General features: G+C 34.3%; 1 protein-coding gene across 1 annotated transcript in view; it reads right to left on the bottom strand.

Annotated features, from left to right (window-relative positions):
* Positions 1 to 312: 312 nt before the first annotated feature.
* Pcdh7 (protocadherin 7) overlaps positions 313 to 14,062 on the bottom strand; it is a 407,068-nt gene continuing 393,318 nt past the window's right edge. Inside the window, exon 4 of the mRNA XM_019205143.2 lies at positions 313 to 4,855. Coding sequence (XP_019060688.1) covers positions 4,479 to 4,855 — 377 coding nt within the window. The 3' untranslated portion in view covers positions 313 to 4,478. The remainder of the gene's footprint in view (positions 4,856 to 14,062) is intronic.

Genomic DNA, 14,062 nt, shown 5'->3' with positions numbered 1-14,062 from the left:
GGGAGGGGAGGAGGGGGTGAAGGGAGGGCAGAGGTAAGGGGAAAAAAATGAGAATCAAGACTTGCCATGTAAAGGTACATGATCCCAACAATGAATGTAACTGTACTGTATCCCTAAATGTACCAATAAACTCAATAAAAAAAAATAAATAACTTACACATTTTATGGTGGTAAACATGAGAATAGTATATGAAGATACAGAAATAATTCAGTCAATATTTCATAAAATTTATTCATAAAATTTAATGAATTCTATAAAAAAAAAAAAAAGAACAAACCTAATACAAGATGTACTCTGACTTGGAGCTCTTCTTATTTTAAGTGAGAAATTTCAGGAGACATTCCCCCCTAAGTCAATCTTTGTATCAATACATTCTTCTGTGCCCTGAAATATTTTAAAGCTAAGTAAATCTTAGGAATTATTTTGATGAAACTGAAGAATCGAAGTTTCATTTAATTATTACACATTAATTTGTCAATTGTGCATGGTGTACCCAAATAAATAATTACTGCCACATGACCTTTCTCAATGTCCTGTAAATTAGCAGACAGTGAGCCAGTTAAATCAAACTGGTATTATAGCTGTTCCCTTCTTGTCCAGTCAAAACTGAATTACCATTCAACAGAGTACACTTACAAGTGTGAAACCATTTGACCATGTTATATTTTAATTTGCAGAGACAAAAGTGACAAGCAATTTATTTACATAAAACTGTACAAAACCCAATTAAATTATGTAAAGAGTTCATAAATATTTGGACGAGTGTTTAATACATTTCTCCATGTTTAGCATAGTTGCGTGCATAGTGACTCATAATAAACGATGATAAATTGTTCTCTGCTTCACTATCAACATCCAAGTAGCAGAACAATAGTCAATGATTAACATTACAAACAGATCGTACCACACTGAATGCAAGTGCTTTAAAATGTAGGGAAAGTTGTCTGAAAGTAAACCCTAGGTAGCTGAAAAAGTGATGCCTCTTCCCGATGTTAGCTGTACCTCTGCCTGGGTCACAGTGAGCCAGCTTTACTACAGTCATGATCAGCCCCATTACGTTTTATTTTATTTTTTCCTTTAAGGACATATTTGTTGCTGATATGCCTAAAATGGCTTGGGTGTTCCGATTTCTCAAAACTGTTTATGATGGCTGTTTGATTCTTGGCAATTCCTCCTTGTCTGAATGCTTTATCTGATTTTTCTATAACACAGCTTCCCAGGGTAGCCTTTCAGGCAGACATCCTCAGTACCATCTTAGTTCCTCCTCCCATAAAAATAATGCCTCTTTTGTTTTCTGAAACTCAGGCAGCAGGCCAGTCAAAAAACATACAGAAATGATATTTGGAGATTCAAAAAGATCAATAGATTTTAGATTGATGCTACAAACATTTTAATACACATAAATTTATAGTTAATTTATAAATGTACTCTACTGTATAATGCATGCAAAGGTCCACTTAAATTTCTTGTGTACAGAAAATAACGGTAATTTGCATACTGTACAACTAAAATGAAAGAGCATTGAAAAGAAAAAAAATCTATATTTTATCTTGCAAAATGGACTGATTTCACCCCTGATAATATCTTTGTGTTTTTATAATGAATGCTTTCACCTTCCAGTGAGATTTAAGGATCCCATATTAATACCTTGATTTTGTTTTATGAATGAATAGTATTTAAGACTGGTCCATTATCCGAGTTTGTCAGAAGGCAAATTTTTAATATATTATTTATTATTTTCATAAAATAAACATGGATAAATATACAGGATCAAAAAAGTTGGGAATAGCCCATTTCCCCTCATTGTCCAAACCAAACAACCATTTTTTTACCATAACGACAGGTATAAAAGGCACAGTTGCTTATTTTGCATTCACTCATTTATTTTTTTTTGTTTCTTTTTATTTTTTATTTTTTTTCAAAAGCACTCTATATGTGGAGTGGCACCAAATTTAAACTATTCAAAATAAAAGTCATACAAACACAAAATATATTTCTGTGTCATGCCAGCTCATTATATAATAAACATGTTATGATAGCTAATTCTACTAGAATTACTGTGAATACTTACAGTACACTGAATTTTCTTTCACACCCATTTTAGTTCTAAAGAAAGGTTCACGAGTTAAATGACAATGGCATGGCTATATTGAATATGGTGCAAACATCGTTGGGGAATGTGGATCCAATTAATCCAAAGGTCCAGTATGACCCGTATTAGCTTTACAGACAACCGAACGGCTTTAAGATAGAGCGAAATGAGCTATCTAGTTGTTTCAAGTGTCTCGTGAATGAAAAAAAAAATACACTAAAAAAAAGTTGTTGAACATCTGTGTTATGCAATTATTTCCTTTGTAACGTGCAAGAAAAAATATGTATACATTTCATAAGTATCTTTAGAAGTATTTGTCTTAACAGGTACTTACAGATTATACAAGGCAAAACTGCTTTAATGCAGTTTCCTAACAAAGTACTAGAATTGCATCTTTCCATAGTGTAAATAATAATCAAACATAAGCATGTTCAATTATTGATGTTTTAGTCCAATGTTTTTGTTTCAATTACATATCTGTTTGTCCTATCTATTATACATAAACTACCATCAAAATGAAAACTCCATTTAAGAAAGAGCATGAGGAAATGATCCTAAAATAGTACTCCACTGAATGGAAAAGTGGTTTTCAAAGACAAGTATTTTGATGACCTATAGTGAATTATCAACCTATATTCCAGTATGCTTCACCTTGTAGTCTAAGAAATTCTGCAAAGCGTGAAACTACCCAAAGCTACATATGTCTACAGTTCACTAGAGAGCAGTCAAGGTTACTACTTAACCAGGTTACAATCTGTAATGAGAGCATTTTCTCCCTCTACTGGTTATCCCTTATTCTATCTATGGATTGTCACCTTTATCTGAATATTCAGTTCAGTTTATAATTTATTGAATCATCTTATATAGATCAAGTGGCTCAAAAATCTGTGTATCCTGCTTCTTCTTACCGTACTGAAAAAAACTCCATGTTTTCCAACTTTGAGATGTACTTACTATGAGAAATATCACTGCCAATAACTCATTGTAATTGCTTTTCGGTCTGGATTTATTTAAGACATACTTGAAATAATGTTCAAATCCCATTAATGACCAAGTCAATCGGGGTGTTGGCTTGTTTTGATCTTATGAGTCTCAGAATACTTCTATGTTGCTCTGGATTCAAAAGTAATGCAGTTGTGATGGGTGGAAGTGTGAACTGAACAGTGAAAAATTATAATTTTAGTTGTATAATTTTAAAGACCATCCATCATACCTGGTATTATAAGATGATCACAGTGGATTTAACTAATAAGACTATATAACAATGAATTTTTCTCTACCTGACTATCCATAAATACAATATTTTTAAAAGTGCAATTTTCCCTGACAGTATTCTGTGAAACTAAACTTGAACCTCACCCAGTTGCCTATTGTAATACCAAAAACATGTCACCTTAGTTTTTCTTTTTCTGATCTTTCAAATACAATTAATTTTAAAAGAAGAATTTTTTCTGGGCATAGAGAATATAAAATAGACTAATGTTTGAGTCTTTCTGTATGTGTATGGGTTGATTTTTTTTTTTTTTAGTTTAATGGATTTTCATGTCAAGACCAAATCAACTTCATGATTTCCCTGATCTGCCATATGATCTTTGGCCTCATAATGACACAATTGTTCAAGTTAGTTGATCATAGTGGTCTTGTTCTAGAAAAACGAAATTGTACAAGTAACTATTAGCATAATTGAAATGTTACCAAGATTGTGTGAGAATATTTGATGAATGCATAGAATTAAAATTGATGCTCTTGACCTGAAAATAACAACATATGCCAGCTTGGGATTCCAATCCCCCACTAAGTATTTTCTGCCCTAAGTCTATTAGTATGTTAAAGCTGTGATATTTCCAAAATGCTTTTGAATTGTCCCCTTTTATGTAACTTCACAATGAAGTTATCATGTCAAAAGATTGCCCTTGATAGTGATAAACTATATTTTGATGGTATGTCTGAAATATAATTTTCCTGTCCTGCTTTTTAAAATCAGCCAGATGACACTTGAACAAAATCAAAGTGACTAAAATCATGCTTCAGCTTAGGAATAATGAGAGTGTGTTGTGTTCTGCTAATCAGGCTTGTTACCATTAAAGAAACTTGCAACCATCTTTTTTTTTTTTTTCCTTGAAGGTGGGGTAGGGACGAAAGAGTAGGTATTGGGGATAGGTGAAGAGGGTCAGACATGCAATCACAAGGATGGATTCTACATTGTACATCGGAATCAGGCTGACAGAATCACTAAATGCCTGATCTGGAGGCAGAAGTGGCAGGCAAAGCTTTGTCTCTTTGGTAGCCCCCTCTTTGTGATTAAATGGTTTTGCTGCATAAGGTTTTTGCCCATTATTCTCCTTCTCATACATGAAAAGAACTTTGTTGCTGCTCCTTGATAGCCTACAGGTAAACTTCTCTTCTAGTGAGAGTATTGACAGGAGATGGCTTATATTCCCCGGTTTTTGTCAGGGGAATATCCTCAGGGTTGGCTTCCTCATTTTTGCTGAAACTAGCTGCACTGAAGGTCTCATAGGATGAGGTCAACTTTTTGTTCAGAAGGTTTCTGTTGCGGTCACCCATGATGGCTGCCTCGCCATTGGCCAGCTTTTCTTTGCTTCCTCGTTCATCAACAGGCATGAAAGTGGAGAGTTTGGGCTGGCTCTTCTTCCTCTCAGGAGAAGTGCGGACCGGCATCCAACAGGAGTCTGAGTGGCCGTACTCATCACACTCACGAGTGCACTTCCCAGTCAGGGCTACATCTGGAAGAGGTCTTGAATCTGAAACCAAGGAGAAGCCGCAATTTATTAGTCTAGGCCATTCCTCAGTAGGCTTTCCTGATACCCTGGAACCCACCCTTCCAGAGAACAAGTTTTACTTCATATATATTAAAAATGAGGTTTTGCAAAAATAAACGTTATAGTTCAATCCCCAGTACCAAACAACAATCAACAATTAATTAATTAAGTAATTAAATATTGTAGAAAGAGGAATGGACAAAATAATTAACTGTTTAGAAGACATAGAAATATATGTGCTTGCTGCAGCATGGAGAATGCAGATATTCTCAAGAAGTGATAAACAAACATATATGTATATTTCCATAGGTATAATGTTTCTATATCCATGATAAAAAAATTGCTAAATAGGAATACATGTCTATATCTATAAATTAGCCTAGAATGGTGTGCATTTGTCAATTGGATTTCCTCTTGCTTATGCATTGTGTGTAGAATTCAATATGCAAAACCTTATTTTTAAAATACATTCCAATACATTAGGATGACTGAGAAGTAGAACCTGAATTGACAACACATTGTATGTCAAAAAGTATAAAGCAAAGTCTACTGCAGTTATAGATAGAGACACATAAGCAATCTTCCCACCTGCCCCACCCCAGGCCAGATCCTCCCTCCCCGCACCATGTCGAATGACTTCGTATGTGCTAGAGGCTAATTCCCTAACTAGTATAAAGGTGTACATTTTCCAGTGTATTTTTTTTTTCAGAAGATCATCTGAATTGTAAGTTAGTGGATAAAAACAGTGAATTCCTAAATATTTTATGAAAGAGCACATATTCCCAATTAATGAAACTGTCCAATGGACTGAGCAATGTACCCCATTTCTAAAAAGCTATGTCATTTCTAGGAAGTTTTTAGGGGTGAAAATTAAAGCAGAGGCTCAAGAAGTACTTGTGTGAATACATAAAATCAGAACATGTGTCTGTTTGGGGAAATGGTTATATATTTTGTTCATATTAAAAATCTTTTAAAGATTATTTTTGTTTAAAAGGGAGAGAAAAAAACTGCATTACTCCAGCACTCTAAGAGAATGGTCTGTGAAGTTTTACTTAATTTATTTTGTAGTGTATTTTATTGTTATATAAAAGAAGTATCATGACTACACTCCAATGTATGTCATATAGTACCTATCTCTGCGAATGTACCCACCACAGTAATATGCCAAATGCTGGGTAGATCTGGTTTAAAACAAACACGAGAGCTATTCAAATTCTTCCCAATGTATTTGTACTCTTGGATTGCTTATATAATTGACTACATTTAATATTTGTATAGGGTACTATACAGGTTTTATTCTTTCAAATATTCTATATCAAGGCTCTCCCAGGAGATATGTCATTTTTTCCTTCAGTGATGGATAACTGAAATATTGACATTTGTTTGTCCATTGACTTTTGAATAGCAGCTGGAAATTTTTATGCCATCTGCTGAGAGTTCATAAGAAAATGCCAGCAGTACTCACAGGAAGTCTAGATTCCACTATACTTTCCTGAAGGTGAAATGCAATGGGGATTATTTATTGCAGGGGCGCATGTTGCTATTTGACTTCTCAATGAGCAGATCTTCTTGATTTTCTTATCCATAGAAGAAAACTCCTATTATTTTTTAAACACTAGGGTTCTTTTGCTTCATGTCTCAGAAACATATTTTAGAGGCATTAAAAATCATACTGTTGGGCCTGGAAGTGGTGGTGCCACCTCCTGCCTTGCAAGCACAAGGACCAGGGTTTTATCCTCAGTACAAAAAAATAAATAAATAAATAAAATACTATTGACAAGTTTTATGAATGGTCTTTGTAATCTGGTTGGTTTAAATGAGAAAATTGCCAGTTCTTTAGAATTATATCCTGCCTTGGGATACTTTGTTTGAAGACTTCAATTATTTGAATAGGAAAACACCTTATGAAAATGGAAAGTGTAAGATTAGATCAAGTTTTTGTTCTAACATTACCTTTTTTTTCTTTTCCTCTTCCACAAATTCAAATTCTTTTCTTTTTTATGATACATGAAAATAGTTAGGAGCCTAGCTATTGAAATGAGAAAACTATTTGTGAATAGGATTGTCATTTTCTTCAGAGATGACCCAGAATGGTCTCCCATAATTTCTCTAAATTTATATACATCTCACACCATGTGTCAGTTTACTTACAGAAAAACTTTCACAGGTGGCCACTTTTCAGAGATTAATTTGTTTCTAGTTGAAATACATTTTATTCGTTTTCCCTTTGTTTGTGATGAATTTAGAAGCAACTTTAAAAGTTGTATTGATTCTCTAACAACTCCTCCTACTTTTTCTTCAAATTATGTATATGAACTATCTGTAGCTCATAAAAAAAAACATTCCTTTAGATGGGGGATGGCAAACCTTTTAGAGCTTTCAGTGATCACAGCCAGCTGTAGCACACGTGCCATGGGTTTGCCACCTGTGCTTTAGATTAATTCAGTTTCCAATCAGCTATTAAAGAGGTGCTCTTCAATCCTTTCCCTTGGTTTTTGCTTAAGAGCAAAAATTGTCAAAATTAATTTCCTCTTATTGCTTTTAGAAAGGCAGCTTTTCTGTACCCTCATCCATATGTGAGCTGACACATCTCTATCCAAGAATCATGACTTTTAATAAGGATATTCTGTCATTTCCAAAGTCACACTTGATTGAGGGCCACAGAGGAAGTTGACAAGCCTAATTGGCTGAGACATGTTGCAATGTTTGTCATCGAATTTAGAAGATAATCAGGAAAGGCTATAAGAGAATCATCAAGAGCAATCAAAACTTCCACTCTTGATGACTAAAATGAATCTTCAAAAGAAATGTCAATGATTAACAAATGCAATTTGTAGTATGAGGCAATTTAATAAGGGAAGGCAAATATGAAATTGTATTTTGGTGCTTATATATTTTCTTAGTTTAATTATGCAGACATGCACTATACATTTTTAAAACACAGAAATTATATAATGTCTTTGAGAATTACCAACTACAATTCATTATTCCTTTAATAAAGATATAATTTCAAAATGTGTGTGTGTGTGTGTGTGCGTCTGAGTGATTATAGAGGAAGAACTTATGCAACTAGTACACCTTTTGAAACTTTCATTGTAGAGTGTGCTACTAACATTTAAAAAAAAAAATTCCTGGGCCGGGGATTTAGCTCAGCGGTTCGGTGGCCTGCCTTGCAAGCGCAAGGACCTGATTTCAATCCCCGGTACCAAAAAGAAAAAAGAAACAAAATTCCTTTCTCATATTTGTCCCTTTCCTTTCTTTCCTTCCCCTTACTCCTCCCACTTCCCCTTCCCCTTTGGACCTTTTCTTCCTATTTCACATTACTTTTTAACATTTTGTTCCTTATTTATTTATTTTATGATTTATTTTGGACCGAATCCCTTTCTTTTTAATCAGAATTAGACAAGTATGAGGTTAGTCACCCAAGTCATTAGTTAGGATAGAGTTAATGAATATAAACATAAAATGTTCTATATAGTAATAATAGTATATTTTGCATTTCCACAATAAAGCCAGCTCTTTAGAAGTTTTTTGCTTTTATATTTCCTGTCACTTAGTTACTTCAAACTAAGAAAACCGGAAGTAGAAATACTATTCAGCAGATCTTGTTCTTGTGTGACCTTACTTGCACAGGTGTTTATTTCAAACTAATTATGTTTTTTCCTACAATCATTGCATCATTTTGGTCACTCAAGACCTTTCTTAGACATAAAGTTAATTTCCCTCTCAAAAGTTCAGTCATGCCAGGTGTGGTGGTGCGCACCTATATCCCCAAACTGAGGTGCGTTAAGGTCGGAGCTTCACTGTGAATTCGAGGACAGCCTGGGCTGTACAGTGGCCTCAAAGTTGGCCTGAACTACAGAGCAAGACCCTGTCTCAAAAAATAAAATTTCATTTGTAAGACCTCATAATAGCAAATAATCCTAGAATGACTTAAAATCTCTTAAATACTTTTGTAGACTTCATTGCTTTTACTTTTCACCCCAGCTGAATAGCAAGAAAGGTGCAAATATAAGAGCTCAACCCTATGGGAGACCTGAGGTTAAATGTAAGTAATTTGATTTTTACTGTAGTGTTTTCCCATTAATACAGAATTATTCATTTCTAAAATAAAACAGCTGAGTAATTTAAAAGTTAATTACTATTAACTATATCTGTAAGAAAAAACTAAAGTCTCCAAGGGGGAAAGAAAACACAAAAACAAAAAGAAAAAAAAATCAGGCATCTTTGAAAAAAGAGATGCCACAGCATCACAAATTGTACTACTAAGTAAAAAGAATGGTGCAAACTCAAAAGTATAAATCTTCTAAACCAGGGAAAATCATATCCAAATTTAAGAATTCAAGTTCTCCCTCTAAAGGAATCCGTCCTTCCTAAGCAGGAAAGCTGTCCTATGGTGAGGAGCTGCTGCTGGATGTAGCCACAGTGGCCCCAACAAGAACTGACAGACAGATCGTATGTACAATAATGAAAAATAACAAGGAGAACCCAGATTTACAGAGGCATTTTCTGTTTCCAGAAGCAGTCCTACTCTATTCAAAAATGGTTTGTGACAACACAGCACAGTGGACTCATTAAGACTCTTGAAGACAGCGTCGCACCAGGAAGGATGTGGAGTTTGCTGTGTTGGGCATTCTGCTGGAATTTTAGTGACCCCTTTATCAGATGCTTGATTTGGGGCTGAAGATACAATGATCTTTTCATTTACTGAAAAAAACATAAGACATGCTGTGTTTACCTTTAACATATAACCAACTATTTATTTTTATTTCAGCTCATGTACTTGAAGCTCTATACATCCTTTGCCTTTTTGTTGAATTTACAAGTTACTTAACATGAGATGTATTAAGAAAGACAAGTAGCATCATTCCCAACAGATATTTATACTACCTTTATTTTATTAGTGCAAATTAATATATCATATCTCTTTTACTAAAGATTAAAGCACGTGTTTTACTTTAATATAGTTATTAAAATTCTTTATTTTCATCTTATATGGTAGAACCTAGTAAAACTAAATAAATGCTAGCTACAACTTTTTATTTTGAAAATTATTATTGCAATCAATAATTCTATAAGTGGGGGGGAGTTATGAAATTTGCACGCTGAGTTGGACTGTTGATATATATCTATATACCTATATAGATAGATATAAAGCTAACCAGAAGCTCCCTGCCTTTTGCCTGTTCTGGAAATTTGAAAAGACTAGGAAGGCAAACAGAACAGATCACCAGTGGGGTGGGAACTGCTGCAACAGATAAGTAATTGATCTTTGAACTGTATGAACATTTTCTGGAAGACAGTAATTGATAGTTCTGTAAGGGTCACTCAGATTACAAAAAGCAGGTTGCGATCACAAAAGACTGTTGAAAGTGATTCCAAAATCTCTTGCCCCACTTAGATAGAGGAGAACATTGGAACCTTCTGTCCAGCATTAAAGATCATTTATATCACTTGCTTCAAAGGGTAGAAAACTGTCAGAAGGAGCAGACTTGGATACACAGCATTATGAGATTCTAGACTTAGCCAACTGTAAGCCGTGTGATCGAGTGATTTCTTTGAGCTTCAAATTCCTCTTACGTATGGTATTAGTACTTAATTTCCCATATACTGTAGCATAAAAGAACTAATATATATGTAGCACATAACACAGTCTTCACTGCAGTGCATGTGTCCAGTAAACAGTAGATTAGAGCTCTTGAGGAGACAAGATTTAAGGATCCACCCCCTCCCGTTTCCTTCCTTTCTTTCTCTTCTCCCATGCAGGTTTCCTAGAATGAGATGGATGTGTTTAAGGAATACTTTCAGAACCTAAGCAACCTAGATTCAAAGCCTCATTAGGTTTTTGTAGCTGTGTAAGAGTGGAAATGTTGCAGAATTTGTGCATCCACATAATGGCATAAGAATGATATAATTCCTGAAATAAATAAACCTTTAATAACTGTTAGCTTCTTCAGGCACACAATCTCTCATCGGAATTCAGTCCTGAGAAAGGCTCAGAAAACCAAAGGTGTTATTCTCTCTTTCTCTCTCTCTTTCTCTCTCTCTCTCTCTCTCTCACTTTTTTTTTTTATGCTAGGGATCGAACTCGGGTGTTTGTGCTTGTGAGGCAGGCGGAGGCACCACTGAGCTAAATCCCTGGCCCACAAAGGTGTTATTCTCTTAAAAGATTACAACCAACTATATCTGAATTAATAAAGGCTATTTCTATCTTTGATTTATCTCACATAATGGGGCACTTGATGTGTTTTACTGTGGAATTAGGGGATTTAATTAAGCACATTGTCGTCTTAGATTCTTAAATTAAAATATGATACATGCATGGTATTACTTTTTTTTAACATATGAGAAATTCTCAATTTTAAGATCTCTCTGGTGTTAACAGTTTCAGGTAATTTATTGTAGAAATAATACTAATTTTTAACTAAAAGCACATATATTTTAAGTTACTTTTATAGTATCACAAATGGAATTATGCCAATAAGAGGCTGGAATACAGCATAGCTATCATCTATTTAAGAAAGTATGCTGACCACCAAGTACTACTTACAAATACAAGTTTCAACTATTTGGAACTCCCTTTATAGCTGAAACGGATCAGTCTCACGCTCAGTCCTTCTTCTTGAAATTTGTCTATTTGGAGATTGCGTTGCTGGTCTACTATCTTGCTTTGATTTTTCATAAATATAGAAGCATTTTAAGGACAAAAAATAGAGATAAATTAATCTAAGAATAAAAGACTGATTAAGACAACAAAAGTAGGATAAATACCATTCATATATTAAAAGTAAAAAACAAGTCACTCAGCCAGAGCTTGGCCGACTTCATGATGTATGTACGTGATTGCTTTAAAGTATGAAATAAAACTAGAAAATTTCCTCATTTCCCTAAACACACTCCTTTAGGATATGACATTACTGTTCCTACAACATGACATAGAGTCTATTTCCCAGTCCCTTGAAACTGGGCTAGCCTTGGCAACTAGAATGTAGTAGTCTAAATGCTGCGCTGTTTCCAGTTTAGCTTTTAAGAAGACATGAAGCTTTTGCTTTTTCCCTTGGAGCTGTGGCATCAGCTTCCTGAGAGGACACAAAATCTGGCTTCGCAGAAGATGCAGTATCATTTTCAAAGGAGCTTAAGCCTTCCCAGATATCTCAGTGAAGTCTACCACCAAGCAGCATGAATGAGCCAGGCAAAAGTAGCAGAACCACGAAGCCAGTCCCCAGAAATGTGAGAAGCCACTAAGGTATGCTTGTTTATTTGGGGAGGGTTTGTTGACCAGCAATAGGTCATATAATGAAAAAAGGTATATTATATTATCTTCATAAATGTCATATTATCTACATAAACTGCTTCAAACAATAGCCTGAGATCTAGAAGAATACATTCTACTTCTTTTATCTGTCCTTATCATGAATAACAAACTGACCATTATTACTGCAAGTATAACCCTTCAAAAGAACATATTCAGAAATGTAAGCTCATTAAATTACAAAGTTCAAACAGACAGAGGGCTCCCATGTAAGGCTCTGAAAATTTTTGTCTTTTAATTATAGGATTTCACTCTGTCATACCTTTGAGTGTTCCAGTTCCGGGTGACACGACAAAGCAGTATTAAAATGTTTAAATATGTTTGAAAGCATCAGCAACTTTTCCCCATGCCTTAGGGTAAACTCAGTTAAATGACAATTGTTGGTATCCTGAGAAGCATTTACTGCCCATGGGGTTGCGGGGGCTGTGCTCATGAATGTGGCATTGCTGCTTACTGTAGAGACTGCATGCCGTATCTCATGGTTCCTTTCTAAAATGACCCAAGCAAGAATCTGCTGGATGGCACAGGAAAACCGCAGGGCAGAAGATAAATTTATGGGAACTGCTTGAGTGATCAGGTCATGCAGATCGGGAATGTGTCTTCCCTCTGCTTCTCCTCTTAAAGCCTTCATGTGAAGGAAGAGACTGGAATCAGAGGAAGGAAGTGCTGCAAGTAATCTCGCATTGATCAAGAGAGTTTATCAACCCCATGAAGAGATCAGGAACATTTACTGCCCCAGTTACTCAAGGATTATCCCACTGAGAACAGACACAATTTTTCACACTTGATCTTAGCCAAAAGGCTGAAAAGTGCTGGACACAATTTTTAAACATTCATATTTATTTTCCAATTATAACAAACATGGCTTTCTGATTTCTTTCCAGTCTATTGTATTTTATTTGGTCATCAGTTTTAAAGGTCAAAGACTTTATTAATCTAATGAATACTAGAAATATTGTCTCCGCTCACAAATGCAAATGTATATCCACAACGTAAAATTTCAGAGAGGTTTAATTTCCCTGAATTAGAGTCTAAGTATATTTCCAACATCTGGGTGGATGGGACAAAGAAGATACATTTTAACACAAAGAATCTACCTCTCTCGAATTAGAATCAAAAGTTAAAATATATTTAATTTTACAGTACTCATCTTCAAAACACATAAACTACATATGGTGATTATCATTTAGTGACAAAAATATTTTTAAAAACAGAAATATTAAACATATTTAAAAATGAGAATAATACCTTGGTGTTGCATTAATATTTTATGTTAAATTATATAAATTCCCCAATCTACAAATTCCGATAATATTCATTTTTTGTTTAAGTAGAAAATCAGCACTGGTGGACACAGTAAACTGATTGCTGGACAACAGTTTGAAGAATTTTTCTGTATTTAAATCTACATTCAACATTCAAGCCAATATCTTAAATCTTCATTTATTTATTTATCATAGAAGGGAAACAAATTTTGTGATAATGAAAGTTAAAAGCAGTATTAATTCACATAAAATTTTAAGTTAATAAAATTTGTTAGCAACTTTATGTTGTTTTAAAATAAAAGTGTTATGTGAGTAAAACTAAAGGAGTTGCAAATTATCGAGTTAGGGCCAGAAATTCGAGGTTCTGACATAACTGAGCAATAATAATTTAATGGCATGATATTTTTATTCTTTAGCTCTATAGATCAATTATTAATCAAATATTCATTATTGGCCGTAAAGTTATAGAACACATATGCTAAATACTTTATATTCTAAAAATAACATTGTCTTTATGAGTTAATGTTTTACTGTAAATAGTTTTATTGAAGGCAGTGGGTATTTTATCTTTGCTTTCCCACAACGTATGTATACACAACATAAATATATATA

This window comes from Fukomys damarensis, unplaced genomic scaffold (genome assembly GCF_012274545.1).
Source record: "Fukomys damarensis isolate Sample0158 unplaced genomic scaffold, DMR_v1.0_HiC HiC_scaffold_35, whole genome shotgun sequence".
In the NCBI taxonomy this organism is placed as follows: domain Eukaryota; kingdom Metazoa; phylum Chordata; class Mammalia; order Rodentia; family Bathyergidae; genus Fukomys; species Fukomys damarensis.
Note: the sequence above shows the minus strand (reverse complement) of the source record. Positions and strands in the feature narration are given on the sequence as shown.